This window comes from Chiloscyllium plagiosum, chromosome 9, assembly GCF_004010195.1.
Source record: "Chiloscyllium plagiosum isolate BGI_BamShark_2017 chromosome 9, ASM401019v2, whole genome shotgun sequence".
Classification (NCBI taxonomy): Eukaryota; Metazoa; Chordata; class Chondrichthyes; order Orectolobiformes; family Hemiscylliidae; genus Chiloscyllium; species Chiloscyllium plagiosum.
In genome coordinates this window covers 40,084,325-40,106,853 of record NC_057718.1, presented here as the reverse complement: position 1 = coordinate 40,106,853, position 22,529 = coordinate 40,084,325, and the positions used below count along the sequence as shown (strand labels likewise).

Below are 22,529 nucleotides of genomic sequence, written 5' to 3'. Positions count from 1 at the left end.
AGGAGCTAGGTCACAAACTCAAAGCAAATGGCAAAAAAATGGAAATGAAGACATCCTCTTCCCCATCACAGCAGAAGTGTGATGATCTGGAGTTTATGTAATTCTACAGAAACAATATTAAAATTGCCTAAATGTCCTTGATTGCAAGATAAATACAAAGGTCATGTAAACATTCCTAAACAGTGATGCCAGATCAGAAACCAAAGAATAAAATGTTTGGAATGACTTTGATTTATTCAAAAACAGCCCAAATTACAGCACTTAGTTATTTTCAAGCTGTTTTTGGGCAAAAAGATTAACTAGGAGAAAATAAGATAACTTCTATTAAAAAAAAAGCACATGGAGGTATTATTATTTGCTACATTTTAATATTGTTGTGGTTGGGAATGCTATGAAGGCTGCAACTATTGTGAATTCCTTGTGGAATCTGAAGCTTGGTGCTGATAATGAATTCAAAATATTGACCCAGAATTGACAAACAATGGTACACATTCAAAGGAGGATGGCAGGTGATTTGATAGAAGTTTGGAAGTACTCCAAGAATAATACTGTTTTTGTCTCTTCACTAACAAGAGACTGAAGGAAAGGCAAATGCTTTTGAAGTAAGCTTGGCAAATTGTTTCAATGCAACCTGTACAGTGTATATTCAGCCAGAGTCTGACAGTAATGGAGAGATTGATAGCGAATCTAGTAGTAGGGGTACTCTTCATAGCCAAATGTTACTGAAATTGCATTTAGCCAGGGAAGTGGAAACTCAACAGGTCTGATAGTGTCTAATGTTTTGATTCCAGAGGTTATGCTTTTCTCTTCATAGATGCTACCAGACATGCTGTGTTTCTCCAGCACTTTGTTTTCAAAATGAACTATAATATGACTTATTGATAATGAATAATCGGCACCTTACCTTTCATCTGGTTTAAGACAGACAACGTCATGTGGAGGTTGTGAATTGATTCCTCACTCTTGAGAATTTCTCTCTCTTTATAGAGCCACATACTGAGAAGTAATGTCTTGGGGCGGGGGGTGGGGGGGGGGGGGGGGGGAAAGAGAGAGAGAGAAAATATACATGTCCTTAAAACTGCTATAACTGCCCATTCTGTCATCTCCAAAACATACAAAAATAAGACAACTATTGTCAGACTCCAATACTGACAATGAAGAATATAACCCTAATCCAGTTACACTGTTAGTGAGGGGAATATTCATTAATTGATTTCAATATGATTTAAACTACAATTTATAGGAGGAAAGAAATGGTTGTTAAATCAGTATACTAATATGAAATCAAGTGATGCACATCAAAAGGGTCAAGACTTTAGTGGCGGAATTAAAACTTGGTATGTAATATATTGACAAATACTTTGCTAAGAAGCTTCCCATTAGAAGAGTCATTGGTATCAATAATAGTCAATACTGGTGTTCAGTACAATCACTAGTTCCTTGATAAATAGTGGAAAGATAATGCAACACTAAAGGCAAAATTTATTGTTTTCATTTACAGGATTCAGTAAATAGTTATCCATTTTCAACAAGAAAGAAATTGACAGGTTTGTGCCTTTGGAACAGCAATAGAAATAATTGCTCAGTACAGTCATAGAACTTTAAGCATAATATTTTGTAACTCAATGTAAATTGAGCAGATTTATTTCCTAGACATACCTGCTAGCATATTTTTGCTGTGGACTGTATTTCTTCACAGACAAGTCATGTATTGCATCCTATTAATACCATATCACAAACATGAAGCAAATACAGAGCAAGGGTTTACAACAAAATACTGTATATAAACCTGGGCTTCTGTTTCACTTATCTTCTGGTGTGTACAAGGTCAAGACAAATTCATTTACCTCATGTACCTGCACGTACCAGAAACTTACCAAGAACTGTTGAGGCCTAGCTCCTGCAGACTCCAGCAAACGGCACATTTCCTCTGCAGAGCTTCCCCCACAGAGAGACTCCCAAAAAAAGAAATCTCCTGCAACAAGAAAATTTTTAAAAAATAGCATTGAAAATTTCATTTCAGATAGATTGCTGAATTCTTATTATATTTTTCACTTAATGCCAAGCAGTTTACATTAACTGTAATAAAGAAAAGCCATCAAATATACTAAATGAAAGCACACAAGGGCAATTTATATATACAACTTAGCACTGAAGGAAAACATGTGCACATATAAATCTTGTATAATACTGCAGTTGAGATTTTCCAACTAATTGAATTTGATGGGATGCTGCATTGCCTAAGAAGGGTAAGTTATGATGCATAATCAAATCTAGTTTCCAATTTAATTATGCAAGTCTGACAAACAATTCACAAACACAAACAATGTTTTATTAAGTATATGTCAAGGTTTACTATCTTTTTAAATATGCAAAATTCTTCTGAACTTTGTACTGTTCAGCCTTTCTCCATTCACAAATGCTAACCAGACTTCAAGGAGGGATGAAACTTCCCCTGTCATACTATTTTTAAGTGTTTGCACCCCACTTTTGTCCTTCAATCATCCTGCACTTGCTATTAAACAGCAAAATGGAGCAAATCTTGTACTATAGCATTATGTCATGACATTCCACCAGCTGCCATTTGAACATATGTCCCCACAGCATTAGCCTGATATTCTGGAGCACGTGCCCTGTGACGTTAGGACTGCCTCAACTATCTTCCAAAACAAATCAGTTTAGTTTTATATTAGTATTGCTGTCTAGAAAATGGACTTTGGATGGAGAAAATATTCAGAATGATTAGCTAATCCTGTAAAAAAAACATTATTATCAGAAACACAGTGTTAAACATCAAGTGGGTGCATTTCTCTGCAATAATTTTATATCAATTTTTGTGCACAACACAAAGCATCTAAATGTTCATAAGTCTCAAAGATTTATTTATGTATACTTACCCAAAGCCACACACTCATCTTCACTTAGTTTCTTCACATTGATTACTTCTTTTTCAAACTCAAGATATTCCAGAAACATTTGGATTGGTAGTTTATAGTTTTTGTCCTCCTCAAAGTGGACTGTACATCTGGTGTTTCCTTGTTTATAATTATCCAGCAGTGTTCGAATTTTTACAATTTCCCTTTCTTCCAATCGCAGCAAAGTAGCCAAGTCCTGCCAACAAACATCACCAAAAAAAGTGAAAGGAATAAATGGGATGTTAATGTTAACTATTGTCTGTAAAAGTTTATTTTTCTAGTGTTTTCTAATGACAAAATTATTCGAAGCAAAACATACTTGAGAAAACATTCATTGAAGACAGGCTACAAATAGTATAAATCAAATTCCAGCTTTTATTTTTATAAGTACCATCACAATTTAACAATTTAAAACACTATTTCCATTCAATCACACTGAATGCACCTTCACACAACTACTCACATTGCTAGTTTTGGCTTCACCATGTTCAAGTTCTTTAGCATTGAGCTTGTCCACACATGTATAAAGGTGAAGCAGTTTCAGCTGGCAGAGACTAAATTGCAACAATCCTTCATCCACACTTTCAGGATCTGATAAAGACACATGGGGGAAAATGTTGCATTCAATACAGAATTACAACCCATTATACATACTTTGGTGGTCATTTTAACGTCAAAAATAACTACTCTTGAGTAGCACAATCAAGAAAAGCATTCATAGCTGCACTGACACTTAATCCTAGGTGTGTGCTGGAATTACAAATCTCGAACAGGTTTTGCAAATAAAACAGTGCCATTACTGAGACCAGAATAATTGGTATTGGTTCCGGTCTCTCCTTACTGTCAAGTAAACTCTGCTGAAAGTGCAAACCCTTAAATAATCATGTTCTGCTGTGATATCTCCCAACATGGTGGCTCAGTGCAGGTGGCATAGTGGCTCAGTGGTTAGCACTGCTGCCTTACAGTGCCAGAGACCCAGGTTTGGTTCCACCCTCAGATCGCAGATGAAAGATTTACAAGGACGTTGCCAGAGTTGGAGGATTTGAACTATAGGGGAGAGGCTGAACAGGCTGTGGCTGTTTTCCCTGGAGCATCGGAGGCTGAGGGGTGACCTTATAGAGGTTTATAAAATTATGAGGGGCATGGATAGGGTAAATAGACAAAGTATTTTCCCTGGGGTCGGGGAGTCCACAACTAGAGGGCATAGGTTTAGGGTGAGGGGAAAGATATAAAGGAGACCTACGGGGCAACTTTTTCACACAGAAGGTGGTATGTGTATGGAATGAGCCGCCAGAGGAAGTGGTGGAGGCTGGTACAATTACAACAACATTTAAGAGGCATTTGGATGGGTATATGAATAGAAAGAGTTCGAGGGATGTGGGCCGGGTGCTGGCAGGTGAGACTAGATTGGGTTGGGATATCTGGTCAGCATGGACGGGTTGGACCGAAGGGTCTGTTTCCATGCTGTACATCTCTATGACTCTATGACTGTCTGTGTGGAGTTTGCACATTCTCCCCGTGTCTACATGCATTTCCTCCAGGTGCTCCAATTTCCTCCCACAATCCAAAGATTAGCAGGTTAGGTGGCTTGGGCATGGGAAATGCAGGGTTACTGAGATAGGGTGGGTGGGTGGGTGGGATGCTCTTCAGAGAGTCAGGTGTGGACTCGATGGGCCTAATGGCCTGCTTCCACAATGCAGGGGTTCTATGATTCTATGATCAAATAACCTCCCAATTTTCAGCTGCCAGGCTATACACATGAAGAAGTCCTATGATTTTCAGGGATATAGATCAAGTACTGGAAAACAGAATTAGTCTGGGTGGCAGCACTGACATAAATAGGAAAGGTGGCAGTCTTCTTCACCATAAATATTTCTATATTTCAAAATATGCTAAATATTCAGAAAGTAAGAACATGCAGGGTTGAGGAAATCAGCTCAAGAATGTTAAATAGGCATCCAGGATTAAATCCCAATACTCCAACTGTGGTTTGCATAATTACAAAGTCAAGGATTCCCTTGACTTTTTTTTGAACAATATTAACTTGTCCTCAAAAGATCTCTGCAGCAACATGCTCCAACTCCATGAGTCTGTCATAATTGTACCATTTTGTTAAACCTGCCTATTTTCTAACAAAATACTAATAAGTAGTTTGTGGATTCCCTTTTCACCCACATTAATATATTTATACACTCTGTTGCTCCTAATTTCCATTTTAGGTTCTCAACTTCACTTTCTGTACTCAGCTTAGGTTCTCCAATAATTTTTGACATTGTCATTAATAAAACTTTGCAATTAATTTAAAAGCTTTGTTCTTAATGAACACTTACGCTACTTCTATGTAATTATAATATACAAGATTGCACCAGTCTTTAAACAGTATTATTTGTTCACCTTAAAAAAAAGCATGTAGAAATAATGACACAGAACAAACCAATGTTAAAAGATTCTGTACTCAACTCAGATTCTACAATATTCACCAAAATATTAAGCATGTAGAAAACCTGAAGAATATAGAAGTAACCCATTCGACTGAATGAAAAATTTAGTATAAAAATCCCCATAATATAACAAATCAACTTAAAATCCTGAAACTCCAACATGCAACTTACTGATTTGCATAACTACTAAACTATGTAAACTACCCTCAAGGCTGAGAAGGGGAGTGAAACAGACTAAGCAGCTTGTGGTCTAAGTGACATAGTACAAAAGAAATCAAAGCACGCAGCAATGTGGCCAACATTTACAAAAGTCTTATTGCAAATCTTAACGATCAGGTAAATTACAAAAAAAATGCAAGTATTATAACATTATTCTCCAATAGAACTGGAGTGAATAGAATAGAAAAACAAAAAATTACTCCAAGTATATACTCATTTGAATTTATACCTACCTTGACTCATTAAGCTGTCCAACAAAGCCTGAATTAAATTTGTTAAGCTGGATAATGGGATATTTTTACTCGCCAACAATTTTTCTAAGGCCTGCATTTATAAGAAAAAAAACTTGAAATTACAAAATAGGAAAGAGAATTTATGGGATTATTTTTATAAAATGATTTAATTACCTGCTTTTTCATAGCAGGATACTTAATATCAAGAAGATGCATCTTTATTTCAGTTTCCAGATTTTCTGAAATATGAATATAAAATTCATCAATCTATCAATAATAGATTGCAAAATTAATTAAATAGAAGATACAAGCATTCACAGTCAAAGTTTTGCTCCTGCTTATTATTTTTATAAAATGATTTAATTACCTGCTTTTTCATAGCAGGATACTTAATATCAAGAAGATGCATCTTTATTTCAGTTTCCAGATTTTCTGAAATATGAATATACAATAATAGATTGCAAAATTAATTAAATAGAAGATACAAGCATTCACAGCAACAATTACAGTTATTGATCTTAACATTATCGGGTAGAAATTAATATCAGGCAATGGTGAAAACAGGCAGAAACAAATTAGCCACCATGTGGTAGCACCTGATGTTTAATTACAATTGTCGGACTTTAAGGAGTGTTGTGAATGCATGGAATGCGTTGCCAGTGGTGGTGGTGGAAGCAGAGTCATTAGGGACATTTAAGTGACTGCTGGACATGCACATGGATTGCAGTGAATTGGGGGGTGCATAGGTTAAGTTATTTTACATTAGGATTAATCCTCGGCACAACATCGTGGGCCAAAGGGCCTGTTCTGTGCTGTACCTTTCTATGTTCTATAAATCGGTCAATAGGATCAAATACCATGTGCTGCATATAATGGATGGTGATTTGCTTGTATTATGCAACTATTCAGTCAAAGTTTTGCTCCTGCTTCATTTAACATGTATCAATATACATAAAATTCAGAATTAATTCAATAATAATTCAAAATTAAAAGTGAATACCAAATACATTGCAAATATTAATAGCGACATGGATCAAGTTCAAAAGCTTTCAACTCCTCAGTGACATAAACCCAACAAAACGTTTCTATTTATTTGATTTGAGGCAATAGTGCTTTAATCTTGTGTTCATGAATTTCATGTACGCACAAAATTTAAGTCTACACTTCTTCGTATTTATAAACTTGCTAACATGAATCCATCTTGACACATGTGTCAGTGTTATCAAATCCTGGATGCACACTGTGATCTAGCTTAATCAGAATAAGACATTTTCAGTGCAGTTTACAATTTTGTACCGTCTATTTTACTACTGTATAAAAAGGTACTAAAATCTAACCTGCCTGCTAATAATATCTGATTAGATGATAATATAAAAATGCTTTACAACTACAAACAATAATTGCTTTACAACTTCAACCACAAACAACTAAATACAATAATTACCAGAACTTGAGACTTTGGCCTTCAACAAAGTAGTTAGTCGCTTCAATAGATGCATATCCTTCGCTCTTTCACTCTTCTTGTCACTGAAAAGTACTATGACATTAGTGGCCCTTTTTCTTAAAAACTCATTACAACAATAAAACAAAGAACTGTGGATGGTGCAAATCTGAAACAAAAACAAAAATTGCTGGAAGAGTCACTGGGCTTGAAACATTAACTCTGCTTTCTTCCCACTGATGCTGCCAGATCTGCTGAGTTTTGCCAGCAATTTCTGTTTTTGTCTCAATAAAAGGATAGCTCACTCCATTAAAATCAAACACCCAGAAAACTTTACTTTTCATAAATACTTAAGTAGAATACATATTTTAAAACATGCATCAGTAGGTATACATTTTGAAGTACTAAATACAAAACTGACTTGAATAACTCCAAACATATGGTCAAAATGTTCCTTCCACATGTCAATAACTTAGAGTAATTAACTTCAAGATTTATGTGATAGTTTAAAACTAAGTTAAACCTTTTGCATTCTAAGGTATAATTACTGATTTAAACACTAAGGGCACAATTTTGTTCAGCACGCCATCCTGTCCTACCATTTTCACCATTCTATTTACTAAGTAATGGTCATAAGATGGTGAAACAAGATTCCAGCTGGTCTTGGCCCTATAAATACTACTAATTACAGCGGAGAGGAGAAATTTGGATTTTAATTTGATTGCCAACTAGATAACCCAATCAGCAGCAAGACACTTATCACATATCAGCCGTTACTTCTTCAACACTCGTTATTGGTTGGGGGAAAAGACAGATCAACAGTTGCAAGGTATCAAAGTTGAGAGGCTACAGGCATCAGGAAAGAGTCAGAATCGGGCTGTTTTCTTCAGCAAAGCCAAAAAGGCAATGTCACTAAAGGTCATTAAAATTATGAAGAAGTTTGATACTTTATGAGTGGAGGAGGTTTTCACATGTGGGAGGAGTTCAGAACCAGGAGTCATAAATAAAAAATCTTTCAACAACTCAATAATTCAGGTTAAGCTTCTCTACAGGAAGGGAAGTTAGAAGTCGCTCAGGTAAATAATATGGATGCATTTAAGCCCGATATGTATGTGAAGGAGACAGGAATAGAATTACATGTTGATACAATAGGAACACCAACACTGATCCATCGTGCTGATTGGTCTACTTCTCAGTTCAAAGTTACTCAAATACTATGATATACATGTAGTACCTGTCCAAATACTAAATTGTACCAGAATCTTATTTGTAGTGGGGGAAAAAAAAATGAAATAAAAGTACCTCAGAGCAAGATGGAAAGGAACATTGACGGTTTTCACGTTACCATCTACTGGATCAATTAGACAAATCTGAAAGGTTTGTGGCTGCCAGCCCTGGCTGGTCACATTGTTCAATCCCATAATCTTGTATCCAGGATACAGTAACCTAAAAAGGGGGCACATTTAAAGAGTTATGAAGTGTTCAGAATACTATCTAATTTCACAATATACAGCAAATCAAAATCATTCAAACGTTTAGATGTGAATATATTTTCTAACTGCAGTGAGACTTTTTGAAGAACACTAAAAAAATTGAAGTTGGATGATTTTTTGTCTATCTATTCTGTCCATTCAACCATTTAATCCCATATCTTCCAACCACTTAAGAAATTTAATAACTGAATTCCATCAAACACCAGCAATTATTTCTATCTATTGAATCACCAACACTACATTTTGTTTCACAAAGAAAAAAAAGAAATGTGTATCCTAGTCTGGAATTCTCCATCGTACAAAATAACCCTGCACTTCTGAACTGTTTCACTATTTAAAATTTTACCAATAAATTGATTTCCACAATCTTAAAGGATTGCATGTGGAGTAGAAACTCTTGCAATAAATAACCTGTCCTTATTCCTTATCAAATTTACAGTACTGACTGACAGGATTTTAAGTCTATATCTTCAAAATGTCATAAACCACATTCCAGATTAAATATAAACATCACCCAAGAAAGCAAAAATTAAAATTAATTTGGATGGAAAAGAACCACCAAATGAGCAGGATGCATTGGCTTTATGTACCTCAGAAGACAGAGTTGCTCATATTGCTCATCAGCAATAGAGTCCTTTTAAGTCAACAATGTGTACACTTGTTAAGACTTATGACAATGTACTTTCTTTAAAAAGGGTTCAGTTTAGTTAATTTCTATTGGAGTTCAATAATTTTATTCGATAATACAAGCCTTACTGCATGAAAAATGCATGCTATTCCATGGCGGAATACAAGTTTCAAAATCTTTCGAACCATCTGAATGACAAAAAAAAGCCTTTTTTGCCCTGGCGCACCTCTCCCCTTAAAAAGAAATATTGTTACAAAAATGCCTAAAATTCCAACTCTGGACCATTCACCTACCCATTCCTCATGTACAGAAACAGCATTTATTACACGTGACTAAAAATACAACTTGCAGATGTTGTTCCACTTTACAAACCTGCAGTATTTCCCGACATTAAATGCCCCAACCCTTGGACCTTGCTGCGTGCTCCATACTTCCAGGATTCCTCTCCTTGGGGCATAGATCACCAGGAACTGAGCCACTCGTCTTAGGCCTGTGGGACTACTGAAAGGAGAGAAATTGCTCTTCTCTGTTTCTCTTTCTTGAAGATCTTCTAATACCTGGATCCAGCCAACCTGTGCATCGCGGTATCCTAGCAAACACAACAGAATTTTTTAAAAAAAAAACATACAACAGAGCAAGAGCATCCAGACCTCGAGCAAACTCAAATGGATGGCCTTTAATATAAAACTTTTATTTAAATCTTTTACACATTTCGCTCTCCTGCCTAATTCCCAGGGTAGTTTTTAATTATGCTTTAGGACTAAGTGTGCAATAATGCAGCTGCTCAATGCATCTTTCCTGCTCTCTTTCTAACATAATTACTTGGGTTGAAGGGCAGTACCAGAGGACTAAAGCATTGAAAACATTAAAAACAAAACAAGGGTGTAAAGGAAACCTAGAACAAACAGCCCAGTTGGTTTAACTTAGGCTTGGGAAGCATTTACAAATGATCATATGAGACGTTATTAATCATTTGGGAAAATGCAGGTTAATTTGAAGAAAGCAGAATGAATTTGTAATGGGAAATCACTTTTAACTAACTTGCTTGTGTTTTTAATAAGGTAACAAATTAGGTTGATCAAGGTGTAGGAGCAGAAGGATCAGGGTGCATGGGGCATTTAGTGTATGAAAATTTAATAAACCAGAAAACGCCAAGAGAATAGCTAATAAAGCATAGCTTACTCCAGACTTTCGCAATAAGAACAAAGAGTACTAAAGCAAAGAAGTTATATCCAACCTATATAAGCCACTGGTTCGGTCTCATACTGTTTCCAGTTGTGAGCGTCACACTTTACAACGTATCGAAGGTGTCACAGAGGGAACTAAAAATATTCAAAAGAATGGTTCCAGGTGAGAAATTTCAACTATCTAGAAAGAATGGAGAAGTTTTCCTGGGGAAGAGAAGGTTGAGAGATTTAATAGATGATTTCAAAATCATGAGGGGTCTAGACAAGTATATAAGAAGAAATTGTTCCCATCACTGGGGAAAATCAAGAACCAGAGAGAGTGCAGAATTAAAGTAAAATATCAAATGAAGCAATGATAACATGAGGAAACTCTGTTCCTCAGTGAGTGATTTGAATCACTGATGGAGGCAACACAACTGAGACTTTCCAAAGGCAATTGAATAATTATCTGAAAAAGGAAAATTTTGCAGAGCTGCAGGAAAAGGCAGAGGAGGGCACAAGGTGAACTGTTCTTTTAGAGGGCTAGCATATACCATGACAGATCCCAATGGCCTCCTTCTGCACTTCTAATCATCAAAATGTAACCATTACTTATGTGGAGTCAAGTTGATCTTTCAGTAATTGAGACCTGATCCAAAACATGATAAGTTAATTTAATGTTTTGTTCAATTGTGGTCTGTAATGTTCTGCTCCGTCACAACATTTGGCTCAGTGCTAAGTGGAAAGTGTAATCTGCCCTGGGATTAAAATAAACAAATGCAAGAAGATATCAGTTTCATGGTTTTATATATGACAGAACAAACATTATGTCCTTTGAAGTGAAAACTGCTTTTGGTTTCATGCAAAGGCTATGTCCTAAATTGGTTTACTTTTGAAACATATACAAACTCTGTAACAAATTGTGTATGGTTATTTTGAACTTTGTAATTTGTTGTACCTAGCAATATTATTTTGTCTCTTCAATGTTAACATACTTCAGTATAGTAATCAAGGTGCAAGTCTTGGTAAAATGCTGTTTATTTATTTTTGGGAAACAAAATAAGGCAGAACTGTCTTTTGAAAGTTAATTCAGCGAACTAAAACATATTGATATGCTTTGGAATTTTCTTAAATTTATTAGTTACAACATTTCTGACAATACTGGTCATTAGAATGGGCTGGATTGTGGGGAAAGCTGTTTGTTCTAGTCTCTGCATCACTGCTTCTGCTAAGATTCTGATACTGGCGATCCCATGGGTGTCCCGTTGATTTGTTTGTAGGTCTTGTCATTGAAGGTGAAGTGCTTAGTAAGGCACAGGTCTACCAGCTTGAGGATGCTGTCCTTGATGATGGACTTGGTGCTCTCTGGTTAGTTATCAGGCTAAACAGAAACACGCACAGGAATTCCTAGAAGGCCTGGCATTTAAACCAGAACTCCATGAATAAATACATTGATTTGGACCCCATTTACCAACCTCTGAGAAAAAAGAACCGGAAATGATATCACCCACCTTAACAGACCAAGACACATAAATAGAAAGCGGGACAGAACACCTGCGCTTCAACAAAGACTCAGTGACCATGTTAGCTCGCATGGTGATGAAATGTCTGAGAACAAAACTACCAGCTCAGTGAGCAAACTTACAACCTGAACCTCAATCTGAGCTACAAATCTTCTCAAAAATCGCAAAGACCTGTAGAGGCTTAATGCAATCAAAGTTATATTTTGAAAAGCAAAATTTACTATAATGAAATTTCTGGTGTATACATTCTACAAAATTATCCAAATCATTTCACAGGATAATTAATCCCCAACAATGACATAGCAATCATTCAAAACAATGGGATAAATGCAAACTAAAATATTGTTTACAGTGAGAGACAATTATAAGCACATGAAGTAATACGTAAAAATCTTTAAATCTTAAATTTAAATCTTTAAAAATATGAGATTTTGATACTTCAATAACTGTTGCAGGAATTGTATACAAAATGTCAGCCTCACCTTTCCACATGCGTATTGCCACACCTCTTGCCACATCTAATAAAGTGACTCGGCCAAAATCATCTGTCACAGCTGCCAGAGTATTGCAGGGTGATAGACAAATATTTTCTCCACGCCGACGAGAGTCTGGAATGCCAAACCTACAAAATAAACAGAACACAAAAGCATAGCTTACTAACAGCTGTAACAATATTACAACAACTCATTTCCATTCTTGTAAAGAGGAGAAGAAATATTCAAACAGGTCAGTGGAACAGCCCATCAAAACTAATAGCGTGCTGATCAGACAATACCTGGCGTACTGTTTTCAGCTACCATTGCTAAGATGCATTAAAGAGCTACAGGTAGTGTAGTAGAACCAACTTCTAGGGTAGGGTTTTAAACTAAATAGCAGGGTAGTGGGTTCAGCTGCTTGGAAAATGATGGAACATGTTAAAGAGGGAGGAGGGCTCAGCAGAGGTTATTAAGGTTTCCAGAACAAGTAATAGGACAGAGTACGGAAGGGGTCAGGAATCTAAGTTCAGGCACAGCAGATAAGGAGACAACTATGATAAGGGGGCAATCAACACAGGACTGTGCTGTACTTCAATGCACAGTATAAAAAACCAATTAAATGAGCTTGCAGTGCAGATTAAAATGGGCAAGTGTGATGTTGTGGGTATCACTGAACAGTGTGTACAAGGGGATCAGGACTGGGAACTATATATCCAAGGATACTTGCTCTGTCAAAAGAACAGGCAAATGGGCAGGAGGAGTGGGGTTGCCTTGTTGGTATGAAATGAAATTAAATCAATAGCTAGAGGTAATACAGAGTAGGAAAACATAGGATCTGTGTAGGTGAAATTCAGGAACCACAATAGGCAAAAAGACTCTCATTGGAGTTATATACAGACCTTGAACCAATAATCAGGATTTGGGGCAGAAAATAAATCAGGAGATAGAAAAGGCATGTAAGAAAAACACTATTATGATAGTGATGGGGGAACTTCAAAATGCAGGTGGGCTGGGAAAATCAAGTTGGCAGCTGATCAAAAAAAAATTTGTGAAATGTCTAAGAGATGGGTTTTTTTAAAAAGAGCAGCTTGTGGTACAGCCCACTAAGGAACAGGCTATTCTGGATTTGGTGAATGTGTATTAAGACAGACTTGATTAGGGAACTTTAGGCGAAGCAACCCCTGGGGAGCGCAACCATAATATGATAGAATTCCCTCTGCAGTTTGGAGAGAAGCTGGAATCAGACCGAATGGTATTACCATTGTATGCAAAGACATGAGAAGGAGCTGGCCAGACTTGAGTGGAAGGGGGGCTTATCAGGGAAGACGATGAAGCAGCAATGGAGTGTTTTAGCATGATTCAGGAGGCACAGCAGAAATTCATCCCCAGGAAGAAAAAGCAAACTAAAGGGGAGGACAAGGTGACAATAGCTGACAAGAGAAGTCAGGTACAGCACAAAAGCAAAAAAAAGTATACAATGTGGTGAAGATTAGTGCAAAGCCAGAGGATTGGGAAGCTTTTAAAAATCAATAAAGGTATCTAAAAAAGCAGTAGGGAGGGAAGAAGATGAAATAAAAGATAAAAGAACATTGAAAGAGATTTTTTGGATTTATAAAGAGACAGGAGAGGCAAGAATGCACACTGGACTGCTGGAAAATGAGGCTGGAGAAGCAGTAATTGGGAACAAAGAAATAGCAAAAGAGATGAATAGGTACTTTGCATCATCCCTCATGGTGGAAGACACCAACAGCATACCAGATCTTCAAGATGGTCAGGGGCAGAGGTGAGTGTCGTGACCATCACTAAGGAGAAGGTGCTTGGGAAGTTGAACGGAGTGAATGTAGATAAATCACCCAACAGGATGGACTACACCCCAGAGTTCTGAAGGAGTTAGCTGAGGAAACTGTAGCAGCATGGGTGGTGATATTTCAGGAATCACTGGAATCAGAGAGGGTCCCAGAGGACTGAAAAATGGTGAACGTAACACCCCTGTTTGTGGGACGGAGGGAGACGGAAGGTAGAAACTATAGGCCGGTTGGCCTGGCCTGTCATTGGTAAAGTTTTGAATCCATGACTATGGATGAGATTGCAGAGTACTTGGAAGTGCATGGTAAAGCAGACTGAATTAGTATGGCTTCATGAATGACTCCCTCGTTAGGTCCACACTCCCCACCAACCCTCTCTCCACACCTGGCACCTTCCCCAGCTGCCGTCAGAGGTGCAAAACCTGTGACCACGCCTCCACCCCCTCACCTCCACCCAAAGGATCATTCCAAATCCAGCAGAGATTTACTTGCACATTCTCGAATTTCATTTACTGCATCCATTACTCCCAGTGTGCTTTCCTCTACTTCGTAGAGACCAAGCGCAAACTCGCAGAACAGTTCAGGGAACATTTCTGATCCGTACGCACCAATGAATCCCACCTTCCTGTGACCATCCATTTTGTTTCCCCCTCCCACTCCACCGAAGACATGTCCATCCTGGGCCTCCTCCATCACCTAAACAAGGTCACCTCATCTTCTGCCTCAGGAGGCAACATCTACATGGCCTCAACACTGAATTCACCAACTTTAAAATCTCCCCTGCCCCATCCCATCCCAGATCCAATCCTCTGACACCACCCTTTTGACCTGACCTATCTGTCCATCTTCCTGCCCACCTATCTTCTCCATCACCCATCTATTGCCATCCCACCTACCTTTCCCTTAGCCCCACATCCCTCCCACTATTTAGTTCTCAGCCCCTTCCTCCTCTCCAGTCCTGATGAAAGGTCATGCCCAAAACGTCGATACCCTTGCTCCTCAGATGTTACCTGACGTGCTACGCTTTTTCCAATGCCACACTTTATTGATTCTAGCTTCTCCAGCATCTGCAGTCGTCATTACATCCATTGGCAAGAGGAGGTCATGTCTGACAAGTCTGTTAGAATTTTTTGAGGAGGCAATGAGCAAGTTAGACAAAGGAAAGCCAATCGATTTCCAGAAGACCTTTGACAAGATGCAGCACAGATGGCTGTTAAGTAAGAGCCCAGGGTGTTAAAGGCTAGATGTTGGCATGGATAGAGGATTGGCTGACTGGCAGAAGTGGGGAAAAAGATGCCTTTTTCAGGACAGTAGCTGGTGACTAGTGGAGTTCCGCAGGAATCACTATACATTAACGATCTGGATGAAGGAACTTAGGCTATTGTTATTAAGTTTGCAGATGACACAAGATTAGGTGGAAGGGCAAGTAGTCTTGAGGAAGCTTGGAGGCTGCAGAAAGACTTGCTCAGACAAGCAGCATGGACAAAGAAGTGGCAAATGAAATATAATGTAGGAAAGTGTGAGGTAGAGTACTTTCATAGGAAGAATAGAGGTATTGACTATTTTCTAAACAGGGAAAAGCTTTGGAAATCTGAATCATAAAAGGGATTTGAGACTCTTGGTTCAGGATTCTCTTGAGGCTAATATTCAGATTCAATTGGCAGTTAGCAAGTCAAATGCAATGTTAGCATTCATTTCAAGTCTAGATTTACAGGAGTTCCAGAGGAGGTTTACCAAGAATGATCCCAGGGGTGAAAGGTCTGTCATATATGAGGAGCGGTTGAGGACTCTATGTCTGTACTCGATGGAGTTTCGAAAGATGAGAGTGGAGACCTCATTGAAATTTGCAGAATACTGAAAGGCCTGGATAGCTTTGGAGAAAGGTTTCCACTAGTAAGAGAGACTAGGACCTGAGGGCAGAGCCTCAGAGTGAAGGCACAACCCTTTCAAACTTCAATGAGAGCAATACAATACTGGGCAGCATGGTGGCTCAGTGGTTAGCACTGCTGCCTCACAGTGCTAGGAACTCCTATTTGATTCCACCCCTAGGCAACTGTCTCTGTGAGTTTGCACACTCGTACGGTCATAAAATCCTTAAAATGTGGAAGCAGGCCATTTAACTCGAGTCCACACCAATCCTCCAAAGGGCATCCATCCAGATCCATACCCCTACCCTATCCCTGTAATCCTACATTTCCCCCCGTTAATCTACCTAATATGCACATCCCCGCACACTATTGACAATTTAGCATGGCCAATCCACCTGGTCTGCACACTACTGGATCATTCTCCTCATTTCTGCATGGGTTTCCTCTGGGTGCTCCTGTTTCCTCCCATAGTCCAAACATATGCAGGCCACTAATATGTATTTGTATGAAGATTTGGTGTGTGTTTAGAATTCTCACGTCTTTATAAAAGAATATATTTACTTAGTCTCTTTACCAAATTTGGAAGAAAGGTGATCAAAAGGAACAAATTTAAAGTGATTGGTAAAATGTTTTCCAGCACATGAGGAAAACCACTTACATAACGAATGGTTAGGATTTGGAATGCAAGACCTGACATGAGGAAAACAATTGCAGGGATTAGGAAAGAGCTATGGAGTAGAACTAACTGGATTGCTCTTCAAAAGAACCAGCACTAAACTCACTCCATCAAAGAATAAACTCTGAACGACACACACACACACACACACACACACAAAAGATTTTGCAATACCCCTAGATACGTTCACCAATAATGGCTCATCTTGTAGAAACAATGACTTCACGAGGTTATTACAAACAGTCAGAAAACATTTGACAAGGTGACATGATGGAGATCTTAATTTTCCTTTTTTTATTTTGTTGTTAAAGACACATTCGCCCACCTTACAGCAAGCGGAGTTGCTGGCTCAACTTTTGGTTTCTGTTTGTGCACCAGCTCTTCATCATGTTTGCTTTTCCAACCAAGCCATCCACTAGAAAACATACCAAGAAACTCTCATAAAAATCAGAGTCTGGCAAGATTTAGTCAGAACATAAATGTGCCAACCAAACATTTACTTACTTTCAAGTATAATCTTTACATAGTTAAAAGAACCAAGCACTTGACATTCTTAAATCAGCCAGTCAATAAAAGCACTAGCATTGAAAAGAACACCTACAATGTTTGACCCTGAATCAATCTTATGAACTATGCCATTTTCATTACACAATTCTATTTAAAGCCTTTCCAATACATTTACAATTTCTACTCTAACTACAAGATTCTATCACTAAGCATATTTTTGATTGTGTATAAATATTTTTTTTACATTTTTGTAACAAAAGACCTGATAAAAGGACAACTGTTTTATAGACATGGGTATTATCTAACATTTATTCCAGCCAATATCCCGGAGACTGGGTAAAAGGTTACAGGAGGCATCAATTCAACACAAGCCAAAGTGTGATCAGTGCAACAGATGGACATACATCATTCATGACGATGTGAAACATAAGAGGATGAGTAAGTTGTATTTATTAACTGGAAGAGGAGATATTAAGACTGAAATCTCATCTTCTGCAGAAAATGATACATTTATCTATCACACCTAAAAATTAATCATGCAATATACAAACCAAATTAGAAAACAATTCAAAAACAAAAAACGTAATTCAAGATTAAATCTGAGAAATTAAATAATGTATTCATGAGGATGCAGAGGTAATCAAGAGGTTAACCAAGTCAAAAGAAGTTTCAAAATTGAAACTAAAAATAATCCAGCATTAATTTAATCACTTAAATGTAATTTTAACAAGTCAAAGAAAACTGCTTTCTTACCTAGCTGCATTAAATAAAGCAGATGTAAGCTTGCTGGCAACTGCTAAAGCAACATGTGATAGCAATGGCTGGGTGCTACCCTGCAAATAAATAAACAAAATGTTTCATCAAAGTAGTGGAAACGTCCTTTCAAATGCTACAACTAAGTATGTTCCCTGATGGTAAAGTAATTAATTCTAAATGGATTTCTTCTACAGAAATTTTAAACTGAGATAAACTCAAACAAAAACTCACTTCCAAAGCATAGAAGAAACCAGCAAATGGGCCAGATCCAACAGTTACATATTCTGACATTGCTGGTGGACTGCTTTTTACTGTGGCATTAAATCCACCTAAAATAGAGGCAGTCTTCAACTGATCAAATGGACAAAGGGTCATAATACCTAATGTAAAACAGGAAAATGTTATAAGTATATTAAAGCTTATTCCACTGTGAATATAACAAATAAGGTATAAATGCTCAAGCATATTGGTTTCTCAGTTCTGTTCACAGTTCAAATAACTGAGTGAAGAAATGCAAGAAAATCCAAGCACATCACGGACATTGTAAACAGATCTATGGAAATACATACATACATACATGAGGATCATTTGGAAAGCATTGCACAAGTAAAGTTCCTTCAGTGTTGCAAGAATACAAATAAAACAATGCATTTTTATGACTCCATCAACATAACAAGGCATTCCAAAGCTCTTCAATCAGGTAATTCCTTTTAAAGCCTGGTCTATTTTAGTAATGCAAATATGGCAGCCAATTGTACACTGCAAGATTTCATTAACAGCAGGGAATTAACTTGCCACAACGCACTGGGGTATTCAGATGGTCAACAAATCTGAAGCCTGTTAATAAAGATCAAATTATTTCTGAATATGAATCAAGTAAAGTTCCTTCAGTGTTGCAAGAATACAAATAAAACAATGCATTTTTATGACTCCATCAACATAACAAGGCATTCCAAAGCTGAAGCCTGTTAATAAAGATCAAATTATTTCTGAATATGAATGCAAATCCTGAAGAGGCAACATAGATCACCAAATTGGAAATAAACTTTAAATGAACGTCGAATCCCACAGGAATCAGTGCTTCACACAGGAGTTAGATTTCACAGGGCTTTCTTCAGAGGTAAACAAGGTAAAACATTACTCCTGTACGCCAGGTTGAAATTAATTTCATCTGTACTTTAAATGGCTAAATTCCTACTTTGGTAGATGCAAGAAGAACATAAACTTAAAAGCGTAAAATTCAACAGTACTGAGTATTGTTAGGTAATTGGCCTCCCAAGAGTACCTGCACTGACTGTATTCTGCCATTAGGTGGAGTCCCAGTCTCAATTCAAATCCAGAAGGGCAGTGAGGACACAGGAAGAAAGCAAAGGGATGTTACACCAGAAGCCGAAAGGGCAAGAATGGCAGCGGTGGAGTGGTAATGTACTTATTTCTGGACCAGGTTCAACTCCCACCTTGCTTCAGAGGCGAGAGTTAGCATCTATACAGGTTGATTATAAACAACCAAAAACAAATGGAGATGGAAAGCAAGTCTGGGGCAAAAGAAACAGGTCCAGGAGAGTGTAAGGGGACAAGGCCATGGGGACAGAATGAGCCTCAGCATAAGCGAAGGCTAGATTGAGAGAACAAGGTTGTACAGGACATTGGTTAGGCCACTGTTGGAATACTGCGTGCAGTTCTGGTCTCCTTCCTATCGGAAGGAGGCTGTGAAACTTGAAAGCGTTCTGAAAAGATTTACAAGAATGTTGCCAGGTTTGAACTATAGGAGAGGCTGAACAGGCTGGGGCTGTTTTCCCTGGAGCATCGGAGGCTGAGGGGTGACCTTATACAGGTTTACAAAATCATGGGGAGCATGGATAAGATAAATAGACAAGGTCTTTTCCCTGTGGTAGGGGAGTCCAGAATGAGAGGGCATAGGTTTAGGGTGAGAGAGGAAAAATATAAAAGAGATCTAAGGGGCAACTTTTTCACACAGAGAGTGGTACCTGTATGGAATGAGCTACCAGAGCAAGTAGTGAAGGCTGGTACAATTGCAACATTTAAAAGGCATTTGGATGGGTATATGAATAGGAAGGGTTTCGAGGGACATGAGCCAAGTGCTGACAAATGGGACAAGATTAGGTTAGGATATTTGGTCAGCATGGAGTTGGACCGACGGGTCTGTTTTTGTGCTGTACATCTCCATGACTGTACAAGTCTAAGAGAAGAGAAGGCTGGGAAGTAACGAAAGGTTGGAGCAAGTATTGAGATGAGAAGCTAGGGAAAGATGAAACCTCAAGTGATGTAGCCAGGGTGGAGCAAGTCAGGAGACTGGGCCAGGCAGCAAGGCCCGGACAGAGGCAAGATGCTTTGCCCATGGCCAGAACAAAAGGAAGAGCCTGAGTCTGGGATGTGGGTAGTACAATTCTGGGCACTCACGTGCGATGGTAACAGATGCCAACAATTCCGGCTCAAAAATAACAATGAAAAATACACAGGTCATAAAGAACAAACAACATTAAGACGAAACAACAATAAGCAGGGCACCATTAAATGAAGATTACCGATATGACTCAAGCAGTTTACTTTCCAGGTACTCAACAATTCAGAACTTCTTTTCCCATCACATTCTATATTGAGCGATCATACTGAAGGAAGCTTGACCAATCAAATGGGAAATTGCTCCAAAATAGTTCAAAGAAGATGGTCAGATGCTGCTACACTTTGGGCCACAAGGTTAGACCACTGGTGACACAGAGAAGTTATCTCTCATGATAACTTTCCCCAAATTTAGGCCAGCTCCTCCATCTTACCTCCACCTGATAGTCAGTCATAAGTGAAACCATGCTCTTACGTCTGCAGATAATATTTCACAAAATTAAGCATTATGAAATATTGCATTTTTTTTAAAAAGGGATAGTTTTATTACCAATGCTTGCATGATCCACTATCATATCAACATCCTGCAGGCCCCATTTCTTGTAAGTTAGTGGTGGAGGTTGTACGCTTTCAGCACCTGAAGCTGCAGCTGCAAGGAAGTGTAATGTAACAAGAAAATTAGTAAAATGTAATGCTTTATAAGGAACTAAATTCATTTGTTTTATGCAGTAAAATAAGTCACCAAATTCACTCATTAGAGAAGGACTGTTACAGAACTAAAAAACAAATTCCACTAGAGATATTGTAATTTTCAGTACTGTATTACTACCAAATTATGGAATGCAATTAGGAAGTTTCTACAATAGGATCTGGTGGGAGATGCTCCAGAGAGATGGCCTTAAGGTTGGTGGTACAGTTTTAGGACTAAATTCTAGTCACAGTGGGTTGGGGGCTATATAATATGACTTGCAGCAAATGAAATCCTCATTATATAAGCATTGCCAACAATAATAGAATTAATTTCTGACCTTGAGAAAAAGGTGAAGGTTTCTGTGCTGTATGACTCATTAAATTGCTGTAGTCCATGTAATGAGGCTCTTTCAATGCCATACATTATGAAGCTCAAACCAGAGGTTCCATGACAATGAAAAAAAATGTAAAAACATTCAGCTCCTTGAGCCTGCTCCAACATTTAATAAGTTCATAGCTGATCGGTTTGTTTCAAATGTCGCATTCCTATCTATCCTAACAATATTTGATTCCCTTTTCTTAGGACTGACAGGTAAGAATTTATTTTAGGAAGGATTCCTCTAGTTAACATCGTATCTAAACAAGGATATCCACAATCTGGCAGCATATGGAATACAGCCAAAGGACAATCTAGTCAACACACAGTACTATAGTCACCTTCTACAATCTTGTGAAATCACTATGACCAATCATTACCAGACCAAGGTTATGCTCTCATATTACCCAACTTCATTATTAACTTCTTTCAACTTTCCCTTTTATCATTCACCTATAAAACCAACTGACCAATGCTGATGGGTCTGGAATCTAGTTACAAAAAGACAGTAAATCCTACATCTTACAGAACAACTTCCAATCCAGCTTCAGAAATCAGAATTGTTAACAAAGCTGAAAACATTTTTTTTTACCTAGACTAACCAAATGGATGTAGTGATTTGAAGACAACTAGAAAAGTATGTACCTGTTAGGCAAGGAGGAAGCTGTAGAGCACGGGAGCCGTGGTTTACGAAGGAAGTGGAATCTCTGGTCAAGAGGAAGAAGGCGGCTTATGTTGGGATGAGATGTGAAGGCTCAGTTAGGGTGCTTGAGGGTTACAAGGTAGCCAGGAAAGACCTAAAGAGAGAGCTCAGAAGAGCCAGGAGTTGTTGGCGGATAGGATCAGGTTAAACCCTAATGCTTTCTCTAGGTATTTAAGGAATAAAAGAATGCGAGAGTAAGATTAAGGCCAATCAAGGATAGTAGTGGGAAGTTGTGTGTGGAGTCAGAGGAAA

General features: G+C 38.0%; 1 protein-coding gene across 2 annotated transcripts in view; it reads right to left on the bottom strand.

The window, feature by feature from the left end:
• rab3gap2 (RAB3 GTPase activating protein subunit 2 (non-catalytic)) overlaps positions 1–22,529 on the bottom strand; it is a 95,337-nt gene that overhangs the window by 32,184 nt on the left and 40,624 nt on the right. For both annotated transcript variants that reach the window (XM_043695776.1, XM_043695777.1), the window contains 14 exons: positions 21,059–21,157; positions 18,379–18,527; positions 18,145–18,224; positions 17,210–17,299; positions 12,542–12,681; positions 9,743–9,959; positions 8,552–8,695; positions 7,253–7,335; positions 6,176–6,240; positions 5,809–5,899; positions 3,379–3,506; positions 2,898–3,111; positions 1,878–1,975; positions 905–1,010 (listed from right to left, as the gene is read on the bottom strand). In XM_043695776.1, coding sequence (XP_043551711.1) covers positions 905–1,010; positions 1,878–1,975; positions 2,898–3,111; positions 3,379–3,506; positions 5,809–5,899; positions 6,176–6,240; positions 7,253–7,335; positions 8,552–8,695; positions 9,743–9,959; positions 12,542–12,681; positions 17,210–17,299; positions 18,145–18,224; positions 18,379–18,527; positions 21,059–21,157 — 1,704 coding nt within the window. The remainder of the gene's footprint in view (positions 1–904; positions 1,011–1,877; positions 1,976–2,897; positions 3,112–3,378; positions 3,507–5,808; positions 5,900–6,175; positions 6,241–7,252; positions 7,336–8,551; positions 8,696–9,742; positions 9,960–12,541; positions 12,682–17,209; positions 17,300–18,144; positions 18,225–18,378; positions 18,528–21,058; positions 21,158–22,529) is intronic.